Raw genomic sequence first — 27,697 nt, forward strand, 5'->3', positions numbered from 1 at the left:
AAGTAATTACACCCCCCCTTCATCCATTAACAATTAAAATTCATCCATCTAAGAACAAAATCAGCTGATTTCTCTCTTGTATCCATGTCTCTTACCACAATAAGACCGTTGGCACTTTGTCTCTAATGTGGGAAGAGATACAGCCTTGTGATAAACATAAGACTGTATGCTTGGCATGGCACTCTGCATATGGGTTACATTATCAAACCACTATCAGATATTGGGGTGTAATTTGTAACTGAACAAATGGTAAATTTGGCAATTGGAAAAGAAAAGACAGAAATGAAAAGAAATGTTCTGGTTGAAATGTTGTTTGTATTCAATCCAAACAAACCCCAAATCTGGTCTGCATGCACTTGACACCGTCTCAGGTGATCTCATTGTGTAAGTGTGACTTGCATGAGTGAATTCATACATGTGAATACAACTTGAATGCACCCGTCTTTAGCCACTTCACGTTGCACCATAGCCCCAGCTTGCTGCTCTAAGTCCCCCTCTGTCTCAAATACTGTCTTCTGTCCTTCCTCTCTGCTTGCCTACGCTGGCGCCTACAAGGTCGTAATTTTTTTTAAGGTATGTATGGATACAAACCTGTTATATTTTTTAAACAGGCTGCCATCTTCCTCGTCATGTGTATTATATTTGCGTGCTGTTTTTGGTCCCTTTCTGGAGATGGTTGTAGGACGTACATCACTGCTTTCAGGCCCCCCACTACAGGCAACCATACACATAGCAACAATCCAAGAATGAGCTAGTGTCATGCGCTGAATGAATGGAATAGCTAACTCATTAGCATCCTTTAATCAACTCCCCTGTCACACCTCAACTCACAGAACGCTTAGTCTCTGAAGCCCAAAACTAAATGGACTTACTGCATTAGAAGCTCGCCATTTTGATTCAGGTGCCATATGTCTGAGAAATACATAGTTGGGTAGATTGGTATTATAGCGCATTAGCCATGTTTTGCTAAGATCTTAGATAAATACATTTTCATATTACATTTGAAATGAAGGTCTGTATTTAGGAGAATTGACACTAATGCCATGGAACGAACAAAGCAGTTGACAAGAAGTAAGGGTGCTTTGTTTAGGATTTTTGGGGCCAATCACCGATTGCTGGAAGCAGTATTGGTTGATACCAATCACCGGTTAAATTTGAAGCCTTCTATATGTCATATATTTAACAGATATTAATTTTAATAGTCTTAAAAACAATGTATATGTATTAGGGCTGCAAGATATTGGAAAAATCTTACATTGCAAAATTTTTTTCCCCCTGCAATATATATTGAAATATGAAAAAGAAAGTAATTTTTAAATGATGAAATAAATAGCTCTATTTGGAAATTATAAATCATTCTTGACTACTGTGGTGATTTTGTAGGGGAGTGCATCTACAATTTAAGAAAAAAAATGAAAAGGATCATTTCTAATGTGACCCATTCTTTGTTAAACTTTAATACTTTAAAAACACCAAAGAAAGTAAACGCTGTGTCTAATATTGCTCTTCTGAAGTGATTTTGGAGAGGGAAATTAGGTAGAAATACGCTGGTTGACTAGCATGACACCATTGTATTCATATAATAATCAATCCAGGCTAACGTGAATGGCAGTGACTGCATGTTGCTTCCTTTAAATTTCAGGTTGTGGTCAACTAGCGGGACCAGCTTGTTAGTTTGATAAATTGATCAGACCTGCATGTCACGCTCACTAGCAACAAACTGTGTATCCAAGAACAATTAAATCAGTGGAAATGATGTTAGATCTGACACAGACTTCTGTAGTAGATTAGTGTTACGTTTCCAGTGTCGCGGCTCCAAACCGTAACGTCAGTTGGGACAGATAGACCCCATGGATCTTTAGGCTAACTATATTAGCTTTAGCCCGGCTGGTAGCAGCTTTATGCAGGGGGGAAATGGACGGGAGACGTTGTAATTATGTTGCATTAATCAGGTGATTTAGTTTGTATTGGCAGCAAACCTAAAACACTGACTACTGTAGCTTCACAGACTACCCATCCAAACTATGCGCATCACTGTGTCAACGGCAGCTGCTGCCTACGGTACTTTTCTACACACAAAGAGTCTCACTTCCCATAACAATAAACCCCGTCGGACTAATGTCACATACACACGCTGCCCACATGGCTAACTGTCTTAAAGGGGAAGGGTCGGCCGGTAATAATCATGTAAAAGGAGAACGGTGGAAGTTTACTTTTCTATCAAGCAGCAAAAAACTTTTAAACTTTTTATTTTTATTAGTAGCAATTTTTCTCACGAATAGTGCGTCATCTGATCTGCTGATCTGATAGGCTTTTAGAGAGACCACCAATCAAACTATATAAAGCCTTTATCGCCCAATAATGATCAGTGACCGATCAATCGGAGCATCCTTAACAAGAAGTATGTAACCCTTACCATTACTGCCTGTTTGCATAAAAGATGTCTGTAAAAGTTTGCTCCTTCATTGAAAACAAATGTTGTTGTCAGCGCGGAATAACGGCAGTTACATTGGATTCCAGTGATGACAAGTTTTCATAGTGAAAAAACAAAAATAAACATCTCTAGTTATTATGGTTGGGTACCAAAAACTCTTAGCATCGTTTTCTATACGACTGGTCTCTACCGGATCAAGTGGCAATGCAGATTTCGCTAACCCATTGAAATTCATGCGCTGCACTCTGGGACTCTGAAATGGATGTTACAGGCAACAGAAGCATTACTTCACATGGTGCTATTTAACATTACACATAACTTACCAGCTAACGTTAGCCTTCCATTAGCTGGTTGGTGGCTTAAGCACGGTTTATATGCTTAAAGTGTGGCTGTATTTTACTTGAAAGGACATCAACACCGGGACATACAACAGTCTGCAGCTAAAGACAGTGTAGCCTAGCTACACTTTTTGAGACACCATGGCCACTGCCATAGTCACTTGGAGATGGCACTTAATGGTGCATTCAGCTGCACCTCAAGAAACTCAAAACTGTTGCTGTAAAGTACCCTTCTGCCATCTAGTGGTTCTTTAGTTGTTTAACAGCCAGTGACTGGTGAAATATGTTAAATATTACATCATAAATAAATAATTCATATTTCACCATGTGTCCGTAGCAATAAAAAAGCTTTTTTTTTAATTTTGCTGACCGTTTTTTTTCTTTCTTTTTTTTATATCTTTTCATGCACCGTTTAGGCCCCGGCACCCTTTCAAAAGTATCGTTTTGGCATCGGTATGAAAAACAAAAAAAACAAATGATGCCCAACCCTACTAGTTGTTGTAGTTAAAGTTAGAGCAGCAGCAATTGTGACACAGCCCATCAAACATTAAACGTTAAAAAGAAACACTGTAGGTTGAATCAAGACACCACATTACGGTTTACCTATAGTTCCATTCATAATGTGACATCTGGATTCAAAATTTTAAAAATGGCCATTCAAGATAATAATAATAATAAACTTAATTTGTAATGCACTTTATATTTATGCAAATCACAGATTTCAATATTTTCTGGGTTTGGACATCTGTTGAACATCACAGTGTGCCTGTTTGATCACAACGAAAGAAATTGTAAATCAAATGTGGTATTAAAAAACTTTGGAGAAAGACTATTTTGATCCGGCACACAACCAATGTTTGCTGGGAGTTCATGGATGCAATTAGGAGAGCCTACTTTGAAACAATTTAAAAAAAATGTACACTCAGTCAAATCTCAACACAAAGACATGATACGCATATCTATAGATTAAATTTTATGTTAACTTTTAGTGAATATCATTATCTCTGATGCCCATCACAAATTAACGTCCAAAGAATACTTAGAAATCATAAAAAAGACACTCTTTATAACTCCAGGACTTGTCTTAGAACCATCACGTTTTCCTTAGTATCAAAGTAATCTAGTGATGCTAGTTGGTGTTATGGAGTTGATCAAAAAACAATAATCTTTTATATTTGAAGAGAAAAATGTTAAGATCTTTCTGTCAGAAAAGGTACAGTATGTCTCAACAACCGTGTTATGATTCTAATTAGATCATGAATGCCGAAGAGACTTTAAACGTCATTGCTTTGAGTTTTAAATAAACACTGTTATGTGTGGTGACACATGCTATTGCGTGTTTTCTAGGTTACCCAGATGCTTTCTACAGTTAGGTAACCTAGATGGGATGCAGTTTGCAACATAGCCATGGCATTCCTGTATTTATCTTCCCAGCATTACATTTTACTTTTCCTCTTACTGACTTTTCCTCTTATTTTTTCTTCCATATTTTTTTTTTTCACTCCAATTTGCTGTACCTGCTGAAAGCAATATTTTCCATCTCTATTACAACATGTTTTTTATTTATGTATCACATTTGTATTACACAGATGAATGGGTTTCATTTACCAGTCTATGATGTCCTTTTTAACAAAAGATGGGTTTGCTTGATTGTCAATAATAGATATTATTATGTATATTATTAAATATTATCATTATTAATAATACATATTTACAAATTAATGTTAATGTAATATTTAAACTATTTGAACAATTAAAGAAACGTATGAATATTGTTGTCCTAATATTTGCAAGGAAATAATAGTTCCAAATGATTAAGCATTGAAGTCCTGTATGATAGAAAAGTAGATGCACATCTTTGACTTGTACCGACAAAACAGTTTGACCAGTTATATCATAGGGATTTAAAACACTGAACTGCCTTATTCTGGCAAGTGTTCCTGAGGACTTTTGCATAAATGGCTGGTAACACAATCAAAGGTGAAACTTTAAAGCTGCAATAATCAATATATTTATAATAAGATGAATCAATTTGCTGTGGTTTGTGTAACATGGGTCCTCATAGTGACTAATCTGCAGAGAAGTGGTGTCTTTCAGCTCATTGTTTTGGTTTTATGACCTGCAACTTAACTGTTTTGGTTCACTCTCACTACTCTAATCAACTGCTACCTCAGGCAGCTGTTTGAATCAAAAAAGCTTAGATAAACCCACCTTACTCTATCCGCCAGCACCAAGAAGCAACAAACAATAGCAACTAGCTGGGGGACACAGTGCAGCACTAAGCAGCTAGAGCTAGATATTTCCCTTAGGAGTTAGGGGAGAGTAAAACCGCTTAAAGGTGAGTGAATGTGCTAGGGTTACATTAATTTGCACCTGTAGTCCCGAGACAACTAACACTTACCACAACAAAAAAAGGTGATGATTTGTCAATGTTTTGTTTACAGCTTGTTCTGCTGCGTTCAAGTTGCCATACAAGAAAAGAAAAATCTAAATTATTCACTGCAGCTTTGCCACCTTGTAGTTCTTGTTCATAATACTGTAGGTTATTTAGGCCAATTGAGAAAATTCAAGTGTATTTTGCCTTGTCATATTCATTTTAAAGGCCATCTTTAACCTTTGAACACAACTTTTGATCTAAATGATTATATATAAGTAGTTATATTATGGGCATTATTTTAGAAGACAGGAATTCATATTTAAATAGTCAGTCAAAACTAAGGCAAAAAATATTAAAATAAAACCGAAATCACGACACTCAGCTCCACGAACCTTTGTCTCAGAGTGACAAGGCAGAATTGCAACCTACCCCTTCCAACTCCCAGTTATCCTTCCCGTCCAGATCCAATGCTAACACATCTTTAACGCTAATGGAGGTGTTACATTACGAATGGCCGTTGTTCTGACTCGGGTGCCTGGGTCTGTTTCCCGACAATTCAGTAAACTGCCGTTAGCGTCCTTAGCACCGGAGTTAAGTGCTGACCGGGATGGCTGCTAGCTGGCTGGGGGCTGACTGTGGATGTGTCCGTGTGCCAGGGCTGTATCGATGTTGTTGTGAGCTCTCATCCCAACCGAAGCCTTGCAGCGCCGGGAGACTGAGGCAGAAGACAGGGGTGTGCTAGCTAGGTAAATTACTATTAGATTAGTCATCTATCTATACAGTTAACGTTACTGATGAATTTGCAGAGTTGTTAACCAGGGTCAAAACAATAGTTCTAAAAATAACTGAGCATGTTGAACGGTGTCGTAATCTAATGTTACCCACCAAGAATTACATTAGCATTAGTTTCTTGTCAACCAGCACCTTTACTGTAGACACCAAAGCACTTTTCCTCTTCATTCCCCCTACAGGTTGGAAGCTGAATTGTTCATTCTTGTTACCGTTACCATTATTCTTATGTCTCATTCCAACGAGTTGATGAATCACGGAAACGATTTTGGAAACATTATTTTAAGGTATAAAAGAATCTTTGGTGTTGGATCGATACTGAAATCAATCAACATCAATACATAAGGTATCTTTTGTAAAACTGTGTTGAAAAGTGGGATGTAAAAAGTCGAAAATCGCAATTTGAACCCAACACTGGGTTTGGTGTATCGTTACAGCCCTAGTCATAACAAATTGTACAAGAGGTATAATATATTTTTTTATGGTGGTTTTTGCGTTGCATAGGATTTAGGGCTGCACAATATGAGGAAAATATGTGATATGCAATAGCACTGTTGATAACGATATTACTTGCTGTAAATATACAGATATTAATGTGCACTCCGTTCTGCTGCTGTCAGTATTTTTCAAAAATACAACAAACTGCTTGTTGAATTTGAAACACATAAAAGGAAATCACAAGCCCCAAAAACTCTTGTGAGTGTCTTGTGATATTTTGCAACCTTTAGCGATATGGTTATTGCGCAAGTTGATAAAAAAACAATATATTGTGCCGCCCAGGTCGGATTGTATGGTCCGTGTTGTATTGCAGCCCAGCTATATAAGGTGTTTAATATAGGAACAATAAATGATTGGTCTGGATATAAAGTATATCCAGTGACGAATGATGAATGATAAAATCATGTTACAACAAGAAATTGGACTAAAAACAAGAAAGTGAAATACTTGACATTTAAGTTTAAGGCCCCTTAAAGGCCTCTGACACGCTGGTCTTGCTCTGTTTCACCTCTGTCTGGCCGGACTACAGGGGAGCAGGTGATGTGGGCACGATGCAGCAGTGCTGTGTTTGTTTTTTAGCACTTTGTCTCTCTATCTCAGTTGCTTACAGTGTTGTTGTCAAATGTAAGGTCATTATTTGTTTGTACGGTTTGCAAAAAATTCTTAGAGATTATGAATGGATTTGGCAGAATTGTGGAGGACTGATTATGCAAAAGATTGGTTGGTTATTAGCCCATGAAATTTTTCTACCCGTGGCAACTCTCCTAATGAGGAGGCCTGAGGAATTCAGCTGCTAAAAAGCATGTCTGTTTTATGTTGAAGTTGCAAAATGCACTAAGGGGATAATTGTTTGCATGCCAGCTTTATGGATTAACAAACAAACGTTATTGCATATTTCCACTGTATTGTGCAGACCGGCGTCACCGTAGCAACCCCAGAAATGTAACATTGTCGTTATAGACTATTTTCCCTTAGACTTCGATTGAAACAGACTTCTTTTTGCAACCTGTGGAGTCACCCCCTGCTGGAAATTAGATAAAGGATTAAATGCATTACCTTCACTTTTCCACAGATTTAATTGTTCTTGGATACACAGAGTTTGTTGCTATTGCGCGTTACGTGCAGGTCTGATCAATTTATCAAACTAACAAGCTAACGAGCTAACGAGCAGGCCCCCCTAGTCGACCACAACCTGACATTTAAAGGAATTTCTACCTAATTTCCCTCCAAAACAACTTCAGAAGAGTAACGTTAGTCACAGCGCTTACTTGCTTTGGTGTGGTTACTTGCTTTTTTTTCAAATATTGTGCAGGCCTAGTTCAAATTTATATTTAAAATCTTTTGAAGTGGGTATTTTCAAGCAAAAACACGTAGTCATGTTGCTCTTCAAGAGAGGAAGCTTCACGAGTGCAGTGTGTGTTGGCAAACTGCTATATCTTTTCAGCTGTTAAGTAACAGTTAAATGCAGTGAGGAGGAAATATATCAGTGTCCACAGTGAGTGCAGGTCTGATGGATTTGCTGCAAAGCCACACTGGAATAAATGCATTTAAACAATTTGTGGTGAGCAACCTTTGCTGCCTCTAAGGGACTGTGCTGTTTAAGCCAGTGATGTATCAGCCAGCCAGTTATTGTCAGAGTCTCTGTCAAAGTGCTTATCACAGTTACCATGGTTACCACTTTATGTGCTCAGTCTGCAGAGATGTGTATTGGAATGTCTGCTGAGCCTTGCAGCTGATTTCAGTACCCTTCCTCTGTGCCCAGGGCTGGTTGGGCTGCAAAGGCTTCTCAACTCATGTAGAACATGTCTGTGTCCTTATATTTAAACCCATTAACCTGGAAGGCAGACTCCTGAAAGAATAAAGAATTACAAACCCAAATGGGAAGTCCGGCTAAAAGCAAAAAATGTACGAGGTATAAAAGGAGCTGAAATGTAATCAACAAGGAGAAAAAGGTTGTTACCTGGTTGGTTTTGATCATTAATGATTATCCTAGCCTTTTCAGTGCAAATGTAAGGAAAATATTTGGATTGTAGGCCATGGTTCCCTGTTTCTTGCTTTCTAATAGTGATTATAAGAAATCCATTCTAAGTTGTTTTCACTTTTCATATTATAAAATCAAGGTGAAAACTGCATCGTTCCTGCAGAACTCTATGAGTCATCTTTCGTGCTAACTATGTCTTTGATTTAAAGTGGTCGGAAAAGTGTTTGCATCCTTTACTGTAATCAAAATATCAAAAGATCAAAAATTAAGTAAAAATCCTGCATGCAAAATCCTACCTAACTTACTGAAGATTTGTAAATGCAAATGTACTTAAAGTATGAAATGTAAAAGTACTAGTTCTGCCACTGTAAGGTATTACCTGCAGTTACTTCAAATCAATGATAATGGTGCTCAGTAACTGCAAGATGTGTAAAAAAATCAATTTTGGTTTAACAATGCGTTATTGTACAGGTGTTTGTGTTATTTTAATCTGAAAAGTAATTAGCAAAAATAACAAAAATATTTTCCTCTGAAATATACTGAAGTATAAAGTAGCATAGAAATACTATAGGAAAGTACAAGTGCTTCAAAATTGTACTTTAATCTCAGCAGGTATCTGCATCCCCTTTTAACATTCAGAACACATTTACTCAAGAGATCACTTAAGAGTACTACTCACTGTAAAACATGCAGGATTTAATGGGAATCAACAATATAAATGTGTGTATATATATATGTATATGTTTTATTTAAATATATGACAGTTTATTAAAAAGATAGTTTATTAAAAAGATAGCCATCTTGTGAAAACAGTCATAACCAGTTAAACCACAAACGCTGTGCAACCAGTAACATAGCTCAAGCAGGGCATTTGTGGTTCGACTGGTCATGACTGTTTTCCCAAGATGGCGCCTGTCTGTATACGCAAATGGTAATGTCTTTATAAACTATCATTTTAAAAACTGTCTGTACACTTACAAAGTACACTTACAAAGTTAGCTTGCCCTAGGTTCATTTTGCGCCGGAATTGTCCTTTAAGGGAAATCAAATCTGTTTGCAACATTTCTCAGCATGATTGAGCAATTGTTGATTCAGCACAGTAGTTTAAGTGTATTTAAACTGACTACTTTAATCTTATGATTTAACCTATGTTCAGTTAACTAACATTTTTAAGGCAGCAGAGGAATTAAAAATTTTGATGAACCATTTACACTGTGTTGGAATTTTAATAGATGCAATTTTGCTTCTGAGCAGCTGCAACTTTCTGTCTACATCATTTATCACATCAGGCTGCAAATAAGTATTTTTTTAATGCGAAGCGTAGATAACGGTAAATAGTGTGTGAAGCGACAAATAAGTCAAAACAACATACAGAAAGATTGTATTTCTTGCCAGGCAGAATACAACTCTCAGCCCATAGGATCTCAAATGTTCAGTTAACATTTCCCTACAGATAAAACACATTATGACTATGAATGACTATGCCGTTTTCTACAAAGGTTTTTGTAAAAGTGGGTTTGTGTCAATATATTTTATACATTTTGTTCTTTTTGTTCTCCACCCCTCCTCTTCTTTCTCTTGGCAGACCATGCAAGCGGCGCGATGCCCAACAGATGAGCTTTCGCTGACTAATTGTGCCGTGGTGAGCGAGAAGGATCTGCAGTCAGGACAGTGAGTACCTCCCCCATCCAACTTCCCACCTTATCTCCCATCATTCATCCAGAATGAGGCTCCAGGACGCAGTGTGTGATTATCCTGATTGCTTTGTTTGTTTTGTAATAATGATGATTAAAGCTGCAAGAATTTGATGTAAAAAAGCACCATCTTTTCAACCTGACCTCACAAAGTTTTAATGTTGGTAAGGTTTTTGGTATCAATGTCACACTACCACATAAATTGGGAAACATTAATGGTAACATGCCAGTGAAACTAAACAATGCACGTTGTTTATTTCCCTTTAAAAAAAAACAACATATGAGCGTTTTCTCATCTTCTATCAGTTAGATAAAATTTGTAAAAGTTATGCATCATTTCCTGTGGAACCCTTGTGAATGCCTAGGAAATTTGATTTCAGCATAAAAATGGCGTACTCCACCTGCAACAATAACAAACCGAGAATTGCAGAAGGGAAATTACAAAATGTAAATACAGGTACAATAAATCTCTATTCCAGAAAAATGCACACTATTAATAGTTCAAATAGAAACAGCGATGCTGTGGTTATAGTTCCCAGTCAGTCGGCAATAATTAAAAGTTTGCTTTATTAATGTCATCTTGTAATAGAAATTGAAACAGTTACCTTTCACTGACAATAAGAGTTCCTAGCATATGACACACCTCTGTGCAGCTCTAATAATAAATGTTAATCTCAATGATTCAAGCAGGAAGTTATTTTACCGCCATTTCTGCAATGGCCTCATCAAATACAGCACATTTACATCAAAGTTAACCCAGTAGACACACCCTATTAGTATCTGCATTGTTTGTGCAACTGTGAAATACGATGTCAATTTGTTTTTGCTGCCTTAATCTCGTTGTGTTGAAGCAATGTTGCTGATAGAGAAGAATAAAAGTTGCTGATGAATGATGGGATTGAGCTGCTGAAAAACCAGAGGGTTTTGTGGGTCATTGCACCAGCAAATTTACATACTTACATAAGTATTGTTACATAAGTATAAAATAATCAAAATTAAACACATTTAAAAAGTTATGGGGTATGGCAAGGGAACACGGCATGGAGGAGGGAACCAAGTGGTCAGGCCAGCTAACTGGAGACAACAGCAAGGTATGGAGACGATGGCTGCAGGGAATAAACACAAAGAGAGGTACAAATAGATAAAGGACAGAGACAGGTAAATATGATTTTTTCTTAGAGAGCTTGTGGCAAGTGTCACCAGGGTGGCTCAAACAAAGGTGAACCGAAGATGGTGAGCGGATCCGGAGTTGAAGTACTAGGCTTGTTTGTAGATGAGTGGTAGGTGTGCGCGGCGGGAGAGGTGATGGTGGAATGACAAAGAGGTGTGGGTAGTCAGCTGGAAGCAGTAGGCAGGAAGGGAAGGGGGGAAAACACAGGAGACAAAGAGAGAAACTGACAGTGAACAAATAATAACCAAACAGGAACTGGAAAACAAAACAAAAACTAGCAAACCCCAACCACCACAACAGTATAGTCAGTCGTGGTGTTCCATGCTGCCAGATATTATTCATGGTATGATTTTGTTCACATTAGTTTCCCACCAAAATTACCTGTTTTCATTTAAAATAGGTAAATTATTGATTATCCAAAAGACTAAAAGCACACATTATACTTATACAAAGGAGGAGAGACTTGATCAGAAGGGCGATCCAGATGTTTTGACTTTTATTATAAAATCTATGCATCAACTGATTTCACCCAAATCACTGGTAGTGTCATAAACATGCATTTCTCCCAAGGCATATACTGGGCATTTACTGGAAATAAAGGAGGCACCATTCTCACTAATACAGTAAGTTAGTTAGTTGGTTAGTTAGTTAGTTAATTAGTTTTATTTTATTTTATTTCTGTGTGATGTCAAACACTTGGCTCAACCCATATGGGATAACAAGACAACGCAAACGTACGTATTTAACAGACATCTTCCAGTCACAAATACAAATCCTTTGGAGAAATACATGAATACAAAAAAAGATACGTGTTCATATATATGTATATACACATGCAAAAAAATGAAAACAAAAATTACATGTCAGAGTACTGTAGCATCAAAGCCGTTTAAAGTAAAATTGTTTAATGTTGCTGTAAAGTTGATTTTCTAGTAGCCTAGCAACAAGGTAACATTTTCTTTAAAAAGAAGGTGTGGAATACCCACTGCAATGAGGTTGTGCATTCAACATCAACATTAAAAGGCAGACAAAAACAATAGTAAAATATAGACCCAAGCGTCGGTTCAAACCTTTCTTCTCAATAGCAACTCGAAAGTAATTTTTACACATATCAATTAACATTAACATATCAATCAATCAATCACATTTTTTATAGCACTTTACAGCAACCCGCAGGTGTCCAAAGTGCTTAACATCAGAAACCAAGAGTAAAAACACATATCATACAATAGAAAGAGTGAACATAGAAAACAGTAAAAACTAAAAAGGTGACAAAGAAACCGAAGAATGAACTTGTCACACCACTACTACGTATTAAAAGCCAGACTAAACAGATGCGTTTTGAGTTTGGACCTAAAAAGAGCTACATGTGTACAAGTGCGAATATCAGGGGGTAACTTGTGAGTCTCGGGGCAGCAACTGCAAAAGCCTGATCACTCCACCGTTTATACCTGGCCCTTGAGACTTCTAAAACTCGCTGATTTGAAGACCGCAATGACCTGAAGTTAAAATTTCAGACAAATACTCTGGGGTCAGACCATTTAAAGCCTTAAAAACAAACAACAAAATCTTTAAATTTATTCTGAAATGCACGAGAGCCAATGCAGGATGTAGAGAACAGGAGTGATGTGTGCACATCTAGATGTATTTGTTTAAAAGGCAAGCAGCAGCATTTTTCACAAGTTGAAAATGTGAGATGGTCGTCTGATTCAGGCCAACATAGAGAGCATTACAGTAGTCCAACCTCTCAAATCCCCACTTTGTATAGAAATGAACGGCTCTGTATTGTAATTTAACCAATTATTCATAAACATGTAATCAAAATGGCTATAATTTAATGGTTTGATTCTGCAAACTCTTTTATCTTTTATCCTGCAAGCTTTGTAATGATTGGACAAACAGTGCACTTTGTTTAAAATGCCTACAACTGATTTGTCAAAGACATTTATTGGGCAGACCTTAATAATCCTTGAGGCTTTTTTGTAGAACACATTAAGCTGCAGCGGTGTGAGAAATTTCAAGTCTTACGGTGTGGGGGGCGTGGCCTTTCAAAGTTTGCATTTTGAAGCCTTAATTACAGCACCACCATGTGGCCGATTGGGTTCATATTTCTAGAGAAGAACATGCACATGCGCATGGGCGCATGGGCGCCTCCCTAGGGAGGTGTTCCAGGCACGTCCAGCTGGGAGGAGGCCTCGGGGAAGACCCAGGACTAGGTGGAGAGATTATATCTCCAACCTGGCCTGGGAACGCCTCGAGATCCCCCAGTCGGAACTGGTTGATGTGGCTCGGGAAAGGGAAGTTTGGGGTCCCCTACTGGAGCTGCTGCCCCCGCGACCCGATACCGGATAAGCGGATGAAGATGGATGGATGGATGAAACATGCACACCATTTCCATTTATTTCCCAAGTTTCATGTTTCTAGCTCATTCCAGTTCAGGGGAATTTGAGCCGGCACGACAACAAATAATATTAATAACTAAAAAAGACAAACTTAGAATGGCTCTACCGCTTCGCAGTTTGAAACCTAAATATGGATGAAAGTAAAAGTTGAGGTTAAGGACAATGTAGAACTGAAAAGAACATATCAGACAGTTGAAAAAACAGATGAAATGGGGTTGTCATATACTAGCCAAAAAATTAACAACGCATACAATAACCAAGGTCCAACTGTCTCCTACCTCTTCAGACATGTGACTGTGAAGACCACGCCCAATCACAAGTTTGTGTTTACAGTGAAGACCCACCATACTGTGTCTCCTGGAAGCATCGCCTTTAGCCTGCCACAGGTACACACACACACATGCACTTGCACACACATTGCTCATTTTTATTTTTCAGATCATCTTTCCTTATCTCTCTTTCCTTATCTCTATTATAGAGGAAATGGGCTGGTCTCTCCATTGGCCAGGAGGTGGAAGGTAAAATTCTCTATTTGATTGCTGCAATGATAGTAAACAACCATACACTGTGTAAAATATGGACATAGTTTTAGACCTTTAGGTTTCTGCAGTGCCAAAAGGAAGCCAAAGTGGTTGGCTCTGGCCATGGCAATCTTGGCAGTGCCTAGCGTCAACTAAATCATAAATGGCCACAGAGCGTGCAGAACTGAGGCGGGCTGAATGAAGCTTCCACGCCTGTGACGACAACCACCTGTCCCTCAAAGCAAAAAGCCCAGAATTTTGCAGAACTTTAAGCCTGAATATAATTGAAATGGGTGAGTTATAAAAAGAATTCACACCCTGCACGGTTGTCATAAAGGGGAACTTAGCTATAAAGACCAAACCTCTTTATTTACTCATTTTTGAAACAATGGGTCCTCATTGAGGTAGACAAAAGCAGACTTATCATTTCTAACTGTCCACCTTCCAGTTTTCTGGCTAAAATGGAGGCTCAGTTGTAGAGTGGTCGCCTGCCAATCAGAAGGTTGGTGGTTTGATCCCTGGCCCTGCTGTCAAAGTGTCCTTGGGCAAGACACTGAACCCCAATTTGCCCCTGATGCGCCGCTTTCGGAATGTGTGTGAGCGCACTTTGTACGGCAGCCTTGGTCACAGTGTATGAATGTGTGTGAATGGTTTCTGTACTATGTAGAAGCGCTTTGAGTAATTGTTAAGACTAGAAAAGTACTATATAAGAAGAGTCCTTTTACATTTACACATAATTATCGCTGGTTTCTTGGCAAGACCTGCCCTACGAAGCAGTCCGATTGGCTAAGGTTAGGATAGCCGATTGGTCAGGGGATAGTACCTAAACAAATCAGGATCCATTTCTTCACAAGAGCATGGACGCCTAGCCAGTCGCAGCAGGTGAATGCTATTGAAGGGCGGTTATTGCCTAGAACTGCCATAGGTTTCATAATAACGCCTCACTGACATATTTTATCAGCTGTAGCTAGCCAACTAATTTAATTTATGTTAGGAAGTATGAGATGTTTGAAAATGTAGTATCTGGCTGACTTTTAGTTGTTTACAGCTTTCTTTTAATAAAAAACTCTTCCAAAGGGCCTTAAATATGCACTTGTGGCTACATACATGATTGCTTGCTAAAAGAGCAACACATTAGCGTCTTTATCAATTGACGATCCATAAAGAAGAAGACATGTAAATGAAGATGTAGGACCTTATCTTGCACCCGGCGCAGTGTCTTTGCTATTTTAAGACCGATGCAGTTGTTGATTTCATCTTTGCGCCCATGGAAGCGCTGGTCTTACAGGGAGGTGTCGTGAATTCTTGCAATATTGCTATCTTGCGGCAGCAGAAAGTGATTGCGCTATTGAACAACAAAAACCTGGTCTAAAGTCAATAGCGCAGCATTTCATAGAATTTTAACAGCGCAAAACGCTTGTGCGCCTGGCTTTTAAAAGAAATGCAAGATGACACTGATTGGTTTATTGCATGTTATTACATTAAGTAAACCCTTTTCAACCATGTGCCTGGCTTAAGGACCCTTTTTTCCGCCATCAAACTAGCAAAAGTAAACGCACCTGCACCATGCGCTTCACACCGTGCGCTTAGATCGTTAAAATCGGGCCCTTAGTATTATTCTTGCAGTGTAGAGCTAGTTAGTAATAGTATTATAAGTATGACAAGGACATGTACACTTCTAATTGTTCTAAAATAATGCTGCTTAGCTTAGATGCTTTTTTGGTATGATTTTACTTCATACGACATAAGAAGAGAAATAGTTTTTCGGATGAAGACCAACTGATGTGACCCACAACCAATTAAGAGCAGGGCAGAGCTTTTAAAGAATCCAGGACAGCCTTCCACACAGTGGGAAAATATTACACACGGGTTAGTTGTAATGTGATTTGCTAACCCATAGCTTTTAAAGTAACATGCTAGGTAACGATTGTAGGCAGTAAGCTAGGTAGCTGGATATGCTAACAGTTGTGTTTCATTAGCACTTAAATGCACTATTTAATCCATTCCTTACACTTTTGCTCTCTCTTTTGTTTTTGAAAAGGCTAAAAAACACTCTCACAACACCCGTTGAACCGTCACTATCCTACTCTAATAATCTAATGTTTTTTTCACTTCATGTAAGATATTGCATTTATTTATCTTATATTTTTCAATTTGCCCTTGTCTGTCTCCTTAGTGGCCAACTACAACTTTGACAAGTCCAAGCAGTGCATTGGCGCCATGACAATCGAAATTGACTTCCTTCAGAAGAAGAGCACTGACTCCTCCCCCTATGACTCAGACAAGATGGCCGCCGAGTTCATCCAGCAGTTCAACAACCAGGCATTCTCTGTCACCCAGCAGGTTCATATTCACAAACCTTTAAAATATTCCACACACATACAAAAACACAGACATCAAGGCCCACATACATTTTGTTCTGTAGGTTGTTTGATCATCCTCTTGCTTTTCTCCGTGTTTCAGCTCGTGTTCAGTTTCTGTGACAAGCTGTTTGGTTTGATGGTAAAAGATATCGAGGCAATGGATGCCAGCATCCTCAGAGGAGAAACAGCTTCTGGAAAGAAACAGAAGGTACCTGACTGCATGCAGATCCTGTGGTTAATGTGGCATGGGATTTATCATCAAAACCAGTGGAGGGAAGAGTTAAATGTGTCACCATTCACAAGCTTAGCTTCCCTGTCCTGTTGAAATAGTAGGTTTGTATATGTTTTTTTTAATTTTATAAGCCTTTTATTTTTTTATTTTTTTTTATTTTTTAGAAAATCCCAGAGAGAGACAGCTAAACTGCCCCAAGTACGCATTTTAGCTCTGTTAAATGTAAACTGGAAAAACATACAGTTACCCCTTCATAATTCTACTTTAATTTATACCTTATAGAGAATCAGCTTGAAATTGCATTGCTTTTGAGAAATCAAATGGTCTGGATATCATCTGAAATCATGGGGATAGAAGCATTACAGTGGCAAAAACATTGTTGAGTGACATATTCTGTCGCTGCTTCATGGCTTCTTGTGAATTAATTAAAGCATCATCATGAGCCTCATATACACCCACCTCACAGCCGGTCTACTGCAAATAGAGGAGCACCCCACCCCAAATTTATGCAAATGTATTGCATTATACTAGATTATTTATTAATGCACTTTAATATGGTGGCCCCTAAGGACAGAATGCATTCACCAGCAAAAGTGCAAACACTGAGAGAAGTGCACTAAAGATTTTTTCATTATTATCCTTATTTTAAAAGGATTATTCTCATTGAGATCCAGAATTTCTTACACATGGGAGTCCTTGCCAATACAGCTGCATACAATAAAACAAATAACATCAAACAATGAATTAGCAGTGTTCAGCAGTAGAACATGTTCATTCAGTGTTCAGATAATCTTAATTCCTGTTTTTATAATCATTAATGTTAAAATTAGTTAATTTCAGGTGACTGTAGCTTACAGTTGAGGGTGCCAAAAACATTTTGCACCCTCAACCAAAAACACATTCAATGATACAAAAATTCAGAAAAATTTGCCTCAAATTCAGAAATGCATCAAATGCTACATCACAAACATCATGAGAAATGCATTTTTTAAATTAAAATTAAAGTTGCTATATGTAACTTTCAGTTTGTGTTGATTTGGACAAAAACAGTAGTTTTTATACGCGTTACGGGGAGGTCATTTAGTTGCAATGAATGTTTTGCTCAGACAGACAATAATTCATTTACAATGAGAGAATATGATGCATCGTTGCATTTCAAGTGTTGCATACAATAACTTAGCCTACTTTGGAAGTCTTGTGAGCTATCCCGGGTAACGTTACCACTGTCACTGTGTCACAAGCCAAAGCATTAAGAGATTGTTGTAGCAACCAACGTAATAATAACCTAGATTAATATAACGCATTTAATGAAACCCACAGAACCTTTACACAAGTAACGTTACAGGGTGACAATGGGAAGTAAATTTTAAGCCAACACAAACACGGACTAAAGAAATAAAACACTAAATAGAAGGGGGACATAATTTAATGTCGGGTACTGACGTACAACCACATTGCTACTTTTACAGTTATTTTATGAATGTAATAACCATATTATAGACCTGAGGGCTATATTTCAGGACCATCAGAAAATCCAAGGAAGAGATGGCCTAAAAGATTAAAAAGTAATCTCTTTGCCATGGGGAACAGGGGGACACCAGTAACACCACAAATGTAGAAATAAATGAATGAATAATTTGATGCTACTGATAATAACTCTGTTTTCTCTGACAGATTGACATCGGACTGATGGTGGGAAACAGCCAGGTGATCTTTGAGAAGGCAGAGAGTTCATCCCTCACACTAGTTGGTACGTTCCTTCTTTCCCAAAACTCAGTTTACTTCAGGATCAGTGCCCAGTTTCATAAACTATCTTCATTTGCACAAAATATTTCCCTAGAGACTTCTAGTTGAGCATGTAAGCGTCACACAGTGGAGCAGTCTCCTGACGCTATCAAATAAATTTGCTACAAAACCAATATTTTCCCACTTCAAACACACTAGATTTAATTTTAAGACTTCTTTTTACTTTATCAATCATTGATGGCGGCCAAAATTTGACGGAACAAGACTAAAGCTAGTTCTACTACACCTGCAGTCTGTCCTGTTGCGATTGATGGTAATGGCTTCATGGAAAGATCTCTCAAGCTACCTGTTGACCTGGAAAATCTCTGGATGGTTTTTATGTCAGAGCTGACAGCAGCTATCACCAGTCAGCTGAAATCCGCTATTGATACTGCCCTTGCACCCATCGCTGCCGCTTTAGAGGGGTTTACAACAAATTTCAAATCACAAGACCGCCGTATAGTTGAGCTGGAACAGCACCTCAATGTGTATAGCGACAGCATCGTCTCATTAAAAAGGCGGTTAAAGACCTAGCTACTGTCAACATACAACTAACCGACAAGATAGAGGCCCTTGAGTCCCACTCCCGCCCCTGAATCTGCGGGTTATCGGCATTCCAGAGGGGGCCAAAGGACATGGCCCTGTTACGTTTATGTCCAGCTTCTTCTCAGAGGTGTTAAATCCTGATTTCTTTCCATCCAGTCCTGGACAGAGCTAATTGAATTGGCCCTAAACTATTGGATAACCAGGCCAATGGCATACCAAAGGTTTTCATAGTCTACTTCCACTATTACAGCAACTGGGAAGGACCCAGTCACAAGGGGGCTGTCAATCGGCGACAACTCTTTCACCGGGACAGGAAAATCTAAATCTTTCCGGACTATACCTCTAGCACTGCACAGAAGAGGGCGGCTTTCTCCAATATGATACGCTGTTTACGCGAAAAGGATGTGCAGTTCTCCCTTCATTTTCCAGCCCAGCTCCGTATTGACTGCAGTGGAGATAAGCTACAATTTAACTGTCCAAAAAAGCCCACCGATGGTTTGATGACCATTTCCCATTGGAGTGAGTGTTATCTGTGTGTCGTTGAGGGAACACCAGTTTGCATTTGGTCATTGAAATATATTTTTTTTCTTCCTGCTTCAGACTTGTTTCAACAGGCTTTAGCATAACGTTAGCTACCTAGTTGTTAGGCTGGCTAGTTAGCAAAGGTCAACGGCTAGTTTTGCACACCCGCCCTGTTGAGGTCGGTAGGCTATTGGCTTACTTAAGACCGTTCATGTTAATATGCAGTTCAGGATCAGTCCATAGGGTAAGATGGCTCATTTAAAGTTGACTTAATGTTACTTTCTCTGATGAAGTTTTTTTTGTTTGTTTGTTTGTATGTTTGTTGCTTATTGGTGGGAGAAATGCATTACCAGTAGCCTGCACTAGACTGTAGGCCTATGTTACCTTTTGAGCATGCAGTCATGTTGTGACGATTACGATCAACTGTTTTAGAAGCTGTGTTCTGATGTGTGTTTTTACAATAACTATTATTTTTACTGGGTCATTTTCTTGTTTTTTTATGTTGTGGAGCCTTTCTGACTATGAGAGGTAATCTGTTTAATTTGTTTAGATGCATTGAATGAGGAGAATGTCCCTTATTTGGGAAGGGAAATTTAAGGTTTGATAAGGGAGGGGAGGGAAGGGGGGTGTGGGACAAGGTCTTGTCTGTCTTTTTACATGTATGTTTTTTGTATGTCTTTATCTTCTTCTTTAATTTACTCTATCTGTACTTTATGTACAGTATTTGCCTGTTGTGGTTGATCTGCTCTTACAGTCAGTCAATCTGGTTTGCGCGCTGTCCTAATGGCTGTAATGTTGTCAAGTTTCTTTTTTCACTTTTCCATGCAATCTAATCTAAGCCATATCTGATAGGTACAGAAATGGTTCCTCCTTGAGATTTTTGTGTTGGAATGTAAAGGGAGGGAATAGTCCTGTGAAGAGATATGGAGTGCTTTCTCACCTGAAGAAGCTGAGGGTTGATGTGGCTTTTCTTCAGGAGACCCATCTGCGCATTAAGGATCAACTTAGTCCTAAACCCAGATGGGCTGGTCAGTATTTTCATTCTAATTTTAATTCCAGAACTAGAGTAGCTATCTTAATACATCAAAAATACACTTTTCCTTGGATAAGGTTCTTTCTGATAGGGCTGGAAGATATCTGATTGTTGTGGGCTTGCTTGAATACACGCAAGTTATTTTGGTAAATGTTTAGGTTCCTAATTTTGATAATTTAGAATTTGCTAATAAACTGATGATGCAGATCCCAGCATTAAATAAACATTTATTGTTATTTGGCAGGGATTTAAATTGTATAATGGACCCTGCACTCGACTGGTCCAGATGACGTACTGCCATTTTAAAATATCTTTCTGATTTTATGGCCCAACACGAATGTATTGATCCCTGGAGATTAATAACCCTCAATCCAGAGAAAAAAAATTGTTCCCCCATGTTCACCATACGTAGATTATTTTTTGTAGATGGCTCTCTACTCCCAGGGGTAAGCAACTCTGAATATCTACCCATCGTTGTTTCTGATCATGCTCCCTTGGCCCTTGACATAATCATTTCCTCCCAACTGCACTTTACTTTACAATACCTCATGTGACGCCACTTCACTTTACCTTACCTTACTTTGCTTCAGTCTACCTTTCTGCACACTTTCTATTGTTTACCTGTTTTTCTTGTCTGTTTACTTGTTTGTTTGTTTTTGCTTTCATTGTAGAGAATTGCTGCTGTAACAAAGGAATTTCCCCGTTGTGGGATGAATAAAGTATCATCTAATCTAATCTAAAAGCCGCCCCCCTTAGAGACTCAATTCTCTACTTCCTTCTGATCCAGCATTTTGTGATTTCACCTCTACATCTATTGACAATTTCCTTATTATAAACAAAACATATAGTATATCTTACTCTTTATTATGGAAGACACTTGAAGCTTATTTCAGTGGGCAGATTATTTCTCACTCATTGCATCAAACTAAAATTAGGAAAGACAGGCAGGAGGAACTTTCCAATACTATTCTCAGCCTCGACCGCCAATATGCTTTGACTCCTACTCCTGTACTCTATAAAAAACGGCTCAAATTTCAGGCAGAGTTTGATCATTTATCCACAGGCCCAGGTTACTACATTCTCGTGGTTTGTATTATGTGTACGTGACAAAGCCAGTCGACTTTTGGCTCGTCAGGTAAAACTTCATGCAGCTGGGCAATCCATATGTCATAATAATTGCCAATCTGTAACTCTTAACAATTGACCCTATCACCTTAGTTTTTAAAGCATATTACTCCTTACTTTACGGAGTCTCCAGATATTTCAAATTTCTGGATAACTTGGAGATACCCACAATTGAATCAACACTGGCTGAGTAAATTGATGCTCTGGTAACATTAGATGAGATCATATGCTCTATCAAGTCTTTACAGTCAAGGAAATCCCCTGGCCCTGATGGCTTTGCCCTGAATTTGACAAAAAATGTCATGACAAACTGGCCCCACTGCTATTGTCTATGTTTGAGAAGTTGCTGAAGCTGGGCTCACTTCCCCCCTCACTGAAAATAGCCTCAATATCCCTTCTCCTAAAAGAGGGGAAGGATCCCACTGCATGTTCTTCATACAGGCCCTTTAGCCCTCTAAATGCTGATGTTTGGCAAAGTTGCTGTCATCTCACAGTAATATTGTGAACAGACTGGCTTCATTAAAGGTCATCATTCAATTTTAAACATTTTAACCCTGCTTAATATTTTTTATTGCCGCAGCCGACAACAATCCAACGAACGCCTGCTGGTCTGGTGGATGTTCCCCAGAGAGCCGATCATGCCTTTGCGGCATAATTTGCCTCTCAAGATAGGTAGTTGAGCACTGTAGTTTTTCTGACCATATTAGTGACTATCTAACCACATGGAAACTGACCTAATTATGTTTTTGCCTTTTACAGTAAAATAGTGTTACAAACAGTTAGCTGTAGTCTCGCGCTGCAGTAGCTCCATTTTGACATCACCGATTAGTGAGCTTCAGTGACCATAGGCAATGTTTTTGCCAACTTCTCAAACTTATCCACCTCTTACAACTTACACCCACTCACTTATTCAGGTATTTTCAGGCTAGGCACTGTGTCTCCAGCACCTTTCCCAACTATCCCTCCCCAGATGTATATATACAGTATTTTCCGGACTATGTGTAAGTTGCTCTGGAGTATAAATCGCATCAGTCAAAAAATAAATGAGTTATGAAGAGGAAAAACACATATAAGTTGCACTGGATCATAAATTGCTTTTATTTACAAATTTATTTCACAAAATCCAAGACCAAGGACAGACATTTAATCTGGAAAGGGAAGTAATTCCACTACACAATAGCACACAGAACAACAGGCTGAATACGGAATATGTCTGGTATGTTAATGTAACACATTAACAGTTATTCAACTATACAATAGCACACAGAACAACTACCAGGGCGTGGAGACGTAACTGCACCGTAGACAAGCCTTTCCTGGCAGCACGTTGTTCAAGCACCCCTCTGTGGACTCGTTCCTCCAGCTCTGGCTTGCTTTCATCCCGCGATTAGCTTTCTTTGTTTTCTTCATTGCAGTACTTTTTCGCCAGTCCCCCACAAGTTTCTCACTCACTCAAAACTTTCTTTTTGCTGCTCGATTACCGTTTTTGGCTGCATATTTTACTAACTGCAGTTTGTAATCTGAAAAATAAGACTTTCTTTTTGGGGGCATTTTGTTTGTGTTCAGTCTTTCTCAGTTGTCTTTAGGAGCAGCATATAGTCACAAGCCTAGAGCGCTTTCTCGCAACTGTAGACGGTAATGTTTTCAGTATGAATTAACGTTTAAAAACATGTTAAATTTAGTGCTGTCAAATTATCAAAATATTTAATCGCAATTATCGCATTAATGTCATAGTTAACTCGCACTATTTTAAATGTTTTTTTCTTTTATTGAAAACAACATTGGCATATAGCCTACTGTAGTGTTCAATTTCACAATTTAACATTCTCACTTGGAGCACACTTATAAGAGTAAATAATCTCCCACACAATGTAACACTGTCCATCAATAAAAAGGTGAAAAAAATACTTTGACGAGGGGGCGGAGACTTTGCATCAGCTGTGTGCATAGCCATCCAGTGGTATTTCAGACTGGACGTGCTGTGATGATAGCTCAGTTCACAACGACAAAACCCACAGATAACTTTGGTCTTCTCAATGGAACCATTTGGCAACTTTAAAAAAGTAAATTTTCCGTTCAGAATCTTATGGGCATCCATTTTGGCGTCTCACGCTCACCATCCACCAAAAACTTAACATTACTACTGTTTAGTGTGTGCGGCGTGCCTGTTGTTTTGTTTCCGTTCTAGCTAGATCGGTGTGGTGTTGTAGTTTTAGTTACCAGTTGTTGCAACAGCATGTGTAGAAAACTGCAAAGTTTGCTAGGCCAAAAAGAACGTTAATTTCGCAATAAAAAATTGACGCCGTTAAAGTGGGTTTGCGTTAACACCGTTAATAACACGTTTAATTGTATATATATATGTATATAGATATATATAATGATATTATAAGTCAAACCTGACTATAAGTCGCAGGACCAGCCAAACTATGAAAAAAGGTGTGACTTATAATATAAAATATATAAATAAAAATTTGTATTAATGTGCATAAAGAAGCCAAGAAAAGATGGAAAAATCTCCAAAAGGCATCAAATGACAGATTAGACATTCGTATAATGTGTCACAAAAATTTAGATTTTATTTCAAAATAACAGAAAACAAAAAAATTGCGTCTGCAAAAGTTTGGGCAGCCTACAGAGTTAATACCTTGTACTGCCCCCTTTGGCAAGTATCAAAGCTTGTAAACGCTTCTAAACGCCAGCCAAGAGTCTTTCAATTCTTGTTTGAGGTATCTTTGCCCATTTATCCTTACAAAAGTCTTCCCGTTCTTTGAGATTTCTGGTCTGTCTGTCACGGACTGTTCTTTTAAGGTCTATCCATAGATTTTCAATTATATTGAGGTCAGGAGTTTGTAAAGGCCATGTCAAAACCTTCAGTTTACGCCTCTTGATGTAATCCACCGTGGATTTTGAGGTCTGTTTAGGATCATTATCCATTTGTAGAAGTCATCCTCTCTTTAACTTCAGCTTTTTCACAGATGACATCAAGTTAGCAGGCAAATTTGCTGAAATTTTTATTGAATTCATTTTTCCTTCTATTCATGAAATGTTCCCTGTGCCACTGGCTGCAATACAACCCCAAAGCATGATTGATCCACTCCCATGCTTAACAGTTGGACAAAGGTTTTTTTCATTCAGTTCTGTGCCCTTTGTTCTACAAATGTACTCCCGGCTCATTCCGGCCAAAAAGTTATATTTTAACCTCATTGGTCCACTGAACTTGTTTCCACAATGCATCAGGCTTGTCTATATGTTCATTTGCAAACTTCAAGCACTCATATTTGTAGTAAGGACGTGGAGGAGTTTTTCTTCTGATGATTCTCCCATGAAGACCAAATTTGTACAAGTCCACTCTTTACAGTGGAATTGTGTACCACAACTCAAGTGTCTGCCAGGTCTTTCTGGATGGATAGTGCAGTCAAACCTGGGTTTAGACTTGCTTTTCTCACACTCCTGCGAGCTGTTCTGTCTGATATTTTTCTTGGTCTTCCAGATCTTGCTTTAACTTCCACTAATGACTGCCATTTCTTAATCACATTCCAAACAGAGGATATTGGCATCTGAAAACACTTTTTCTATGTTCTTATAGCCTTCTCCTGCTTTGTGAGCATCAACTTTTTTCACTCTCAGTTTTCTAGACAATTGCTTAGAAGAAGCCATGGTGCTGATTGTTGGGGCAATGTCAGATGAGTCTGGGCATTTAAAACCTTAATATTGACATCACCTAGTCTTTCCAGACGATGATTGAGATCTGTCATTTGATGCCTGTTGGAGATTTTTCCATCTTTTATTGGCTTCTTTATGCACATTAATACAAATTTGTATCTGGGGTGCTCAAACATTCAAGCCCCACTGTGTGTATATCTCTGAATTGCTAAGTAGTTCCCTTATGTCTTTATTTAACAGGAAAGGCAAAGACCAAGGAGGCACGACAGACAATCATCAACCCAGAATGGAACTTTGAGAAGATGGGAATTGGAGGTCTGGACAAAGAATTCTCCAGCATTTTCCGCAGAGCCTTTGCTTCCAGAGTCTTCCCTCCAGACATTGTGGAGCAGATGGGTGAGTTACCCTTTTGTATCCTCACTCTGTTTGGTCAGTTTTCATATGTTTTAACCTGCCAGACTGCCTTAGTGTTCTGCTTATTTTTATTTTTTCACTAAGTCTCTATTTGTTTCTGTATTTATGAGATTTGAACTCTCTCTCTGTCCTTTTATCACATATTATGCAGGTACTCTCGTTTGCCTTTTTAGATTTTTTTGTAAATGTAATTGTTATTTCAACCAACAAGTGAATGTGACCTCGGTTAGTCACAGTATAAAAGTGGTTATTTTTCTCTCTTTCACACACACACACACACTCACACTCACACACACACACAGCAACATACTATTTATTCCTTGGTTTTATTTGACATCTAACTTTCTTTCTTACCTCCCTCTTTTTTTTTTGTCGCTTTTTAACCTTGTGTTGTCCTCGGGTCAAATTGACCCCTTTCAAAGTGCTTTATATCAGAAATATGGATTTCTGTCAACCAAATTGCCCAAAAATAACATGGATGATTCCATACGTTGTTCAGGTAACATTAGTGATTACTTTCATTGAATTAATTGGGTGTTTTATTCAACCTTTTAGCATTTGAATTCCTTTTTTTATGGTTTCAAAACAGTATCTGGACTAAACTTTGACATATACCCATCTGTGATCCAGGCAAAATAATTCATAATTTCTGCCTTTTTAAGTAAACACCTATGTATAATTTGATATAAATGAGGTTTTTTGACCATATATTCCAAGAATAAGTGTAAAACTATTGTTGTCATTAGACCAGCTCCGGTTTTAAAAAAAGCGCTAAAACCATGGAGAAGTGACAAATAAATCAGAAAAAGTGACAAAAACATCAGAAAAGCACAAAAAAAGTTAATTTTCAATTTTGATCAGGAAGGACGAGTTCATGGTTAATGGGAAGACAACACAGGGGTTAAATCCTTCCATCATTCTTTTGTTCCTTCCAATTTTCCCGTTGGTATTTGTCATCCCTCCATTTTTTTTTGTTCCAGGGTGTAAGCACGTGAAGGGCATTATGTTGTTTGGGCCTCCAGGGTGTGGTAAAACACTGATGGCTAGGCAGATCGGCAAGATGCTCAACGCCCGCGAGCCTAAGGTGGTCAACGGCCCCGAAATCCTTAACAAGTACGTAGGAGAGTCCGAGGCCAACATCCGCAAACTGTTCGCTGATGCAGAGGAAGAGCAGAAGAGGGTGAGAGAGACACTCATTGTGCTTTATTTATAGGTTCAAATTTAAAAAACAAAACTTAATTAAGAATTTTTTAACCTGCCCTTCCTCCAGCTGGGAGCCAACAGTGGACTCCATATTATCATCTTTGACGAGCTGGATGCCATCTGCAAGCAGAGAGGCACGGGCGCCAGTAGCACGGGCGTGCACGACACCGTGGTCAACCAGCTCCTGTCTAAAATTGATGGCGTGGAGCAACTTAACAACATTCTGGTCATTGGTCAGTAACATCAGAGGGAACTGATTCACAGTACTGATCATCCTCGCCAGCTGTGTGAGACATTATACTGATTGGGGGCCAGGGTCTCTTTCCACATACTCTGTACCAAACACTTCTCACACAGTGCTCTCAAATTGCTTTTATGAAGTGGTTCCCAGATTGTAAACCTTGCAGTGATATTTAGTTTCTGTGCATCTTCACGGTTAAATGACATTTCATGATGATAGAAATGCTGAAACCATCATAAATGCTGATGAGTAGAGCTCCACAGACATGAAAGAATATACACCAAATGATTGCTGCTGTCCTGAAGGCTCTTTGTGGCCTAGCACCTCACTATGTTAGTTTCTTCGTATAGTTGTCACAAACCTTC

The 27,697-nt window shown here is 38.5% G+C and overlaps 1 protein-coding gene across 3 annotated transcripts in view; it reads left to right on the plus strand.

Moving 5' to 3' along the window:
- Nucleotides 1-27,697, plus strand: part of LOC116683397 (vesicle-fusing ATPase) — a 61,699-nt gene that overhangs the window by 19,322 nt on the left and 14,680 nt on the right. For 2 of the 3 annotated variants that reach the window (XM_032509867.1, XM_032509868.1), the window contains exons 2-11: nt 556-573; nt 10,003-10,088; nt 13,971-14,070; nt 14,163-14,202; nt 16,382-16,548; nt 16,669-16,776; nt 18,475-18,550; nt 25,715-25,870; nt 26,869-27,068; nt 27,159-27,324. In XM_032509867.1, coding sequence (XP_032365758.1) covers nt 556-573; nt 10,003-10,088; nt 13,971-14,070; nt 14,163-14,202; nt 16,382-16,548; nt 16,669-16,776; nt 18,475-18,550; nt 25,715-25,870; nt 26,869-27,068; nt 27,159-27,324 — 1,117 coding nt within the window. The remainder of the gene's footprint in view (nt 1-555; nt 574-10,002; nt 10,089-13,970; nt 14,071-14,162; nt 14,203-16,381; nt 16,549-16,668; nt 16,777-18,474; nt 18,551-25,714; nt 25,871-26,868; nt 27,069-27,158; nt 27,325-27,697) is intronic. The other variant, XM_032509869.1, reaches the window with a different exon arrangement.

Source organism: Etheostoma spectabile, unplaced genomic scaffold (genome assembly GCF_008692095.1).
Source record: "Etheostoma spectabile isolate EspeVRDwgs_2016 unplaced genomic scaffold, UIUC_Espe_1.0 scaffold00018970, whole genome shotgun sequence".
Classification (NCBI taxonomy): Eukaryota; Metazoa; Chordata; class Actinopteri; order Perciformes; family Percidae; genus Etheostoma; species Etheostoma spectabile.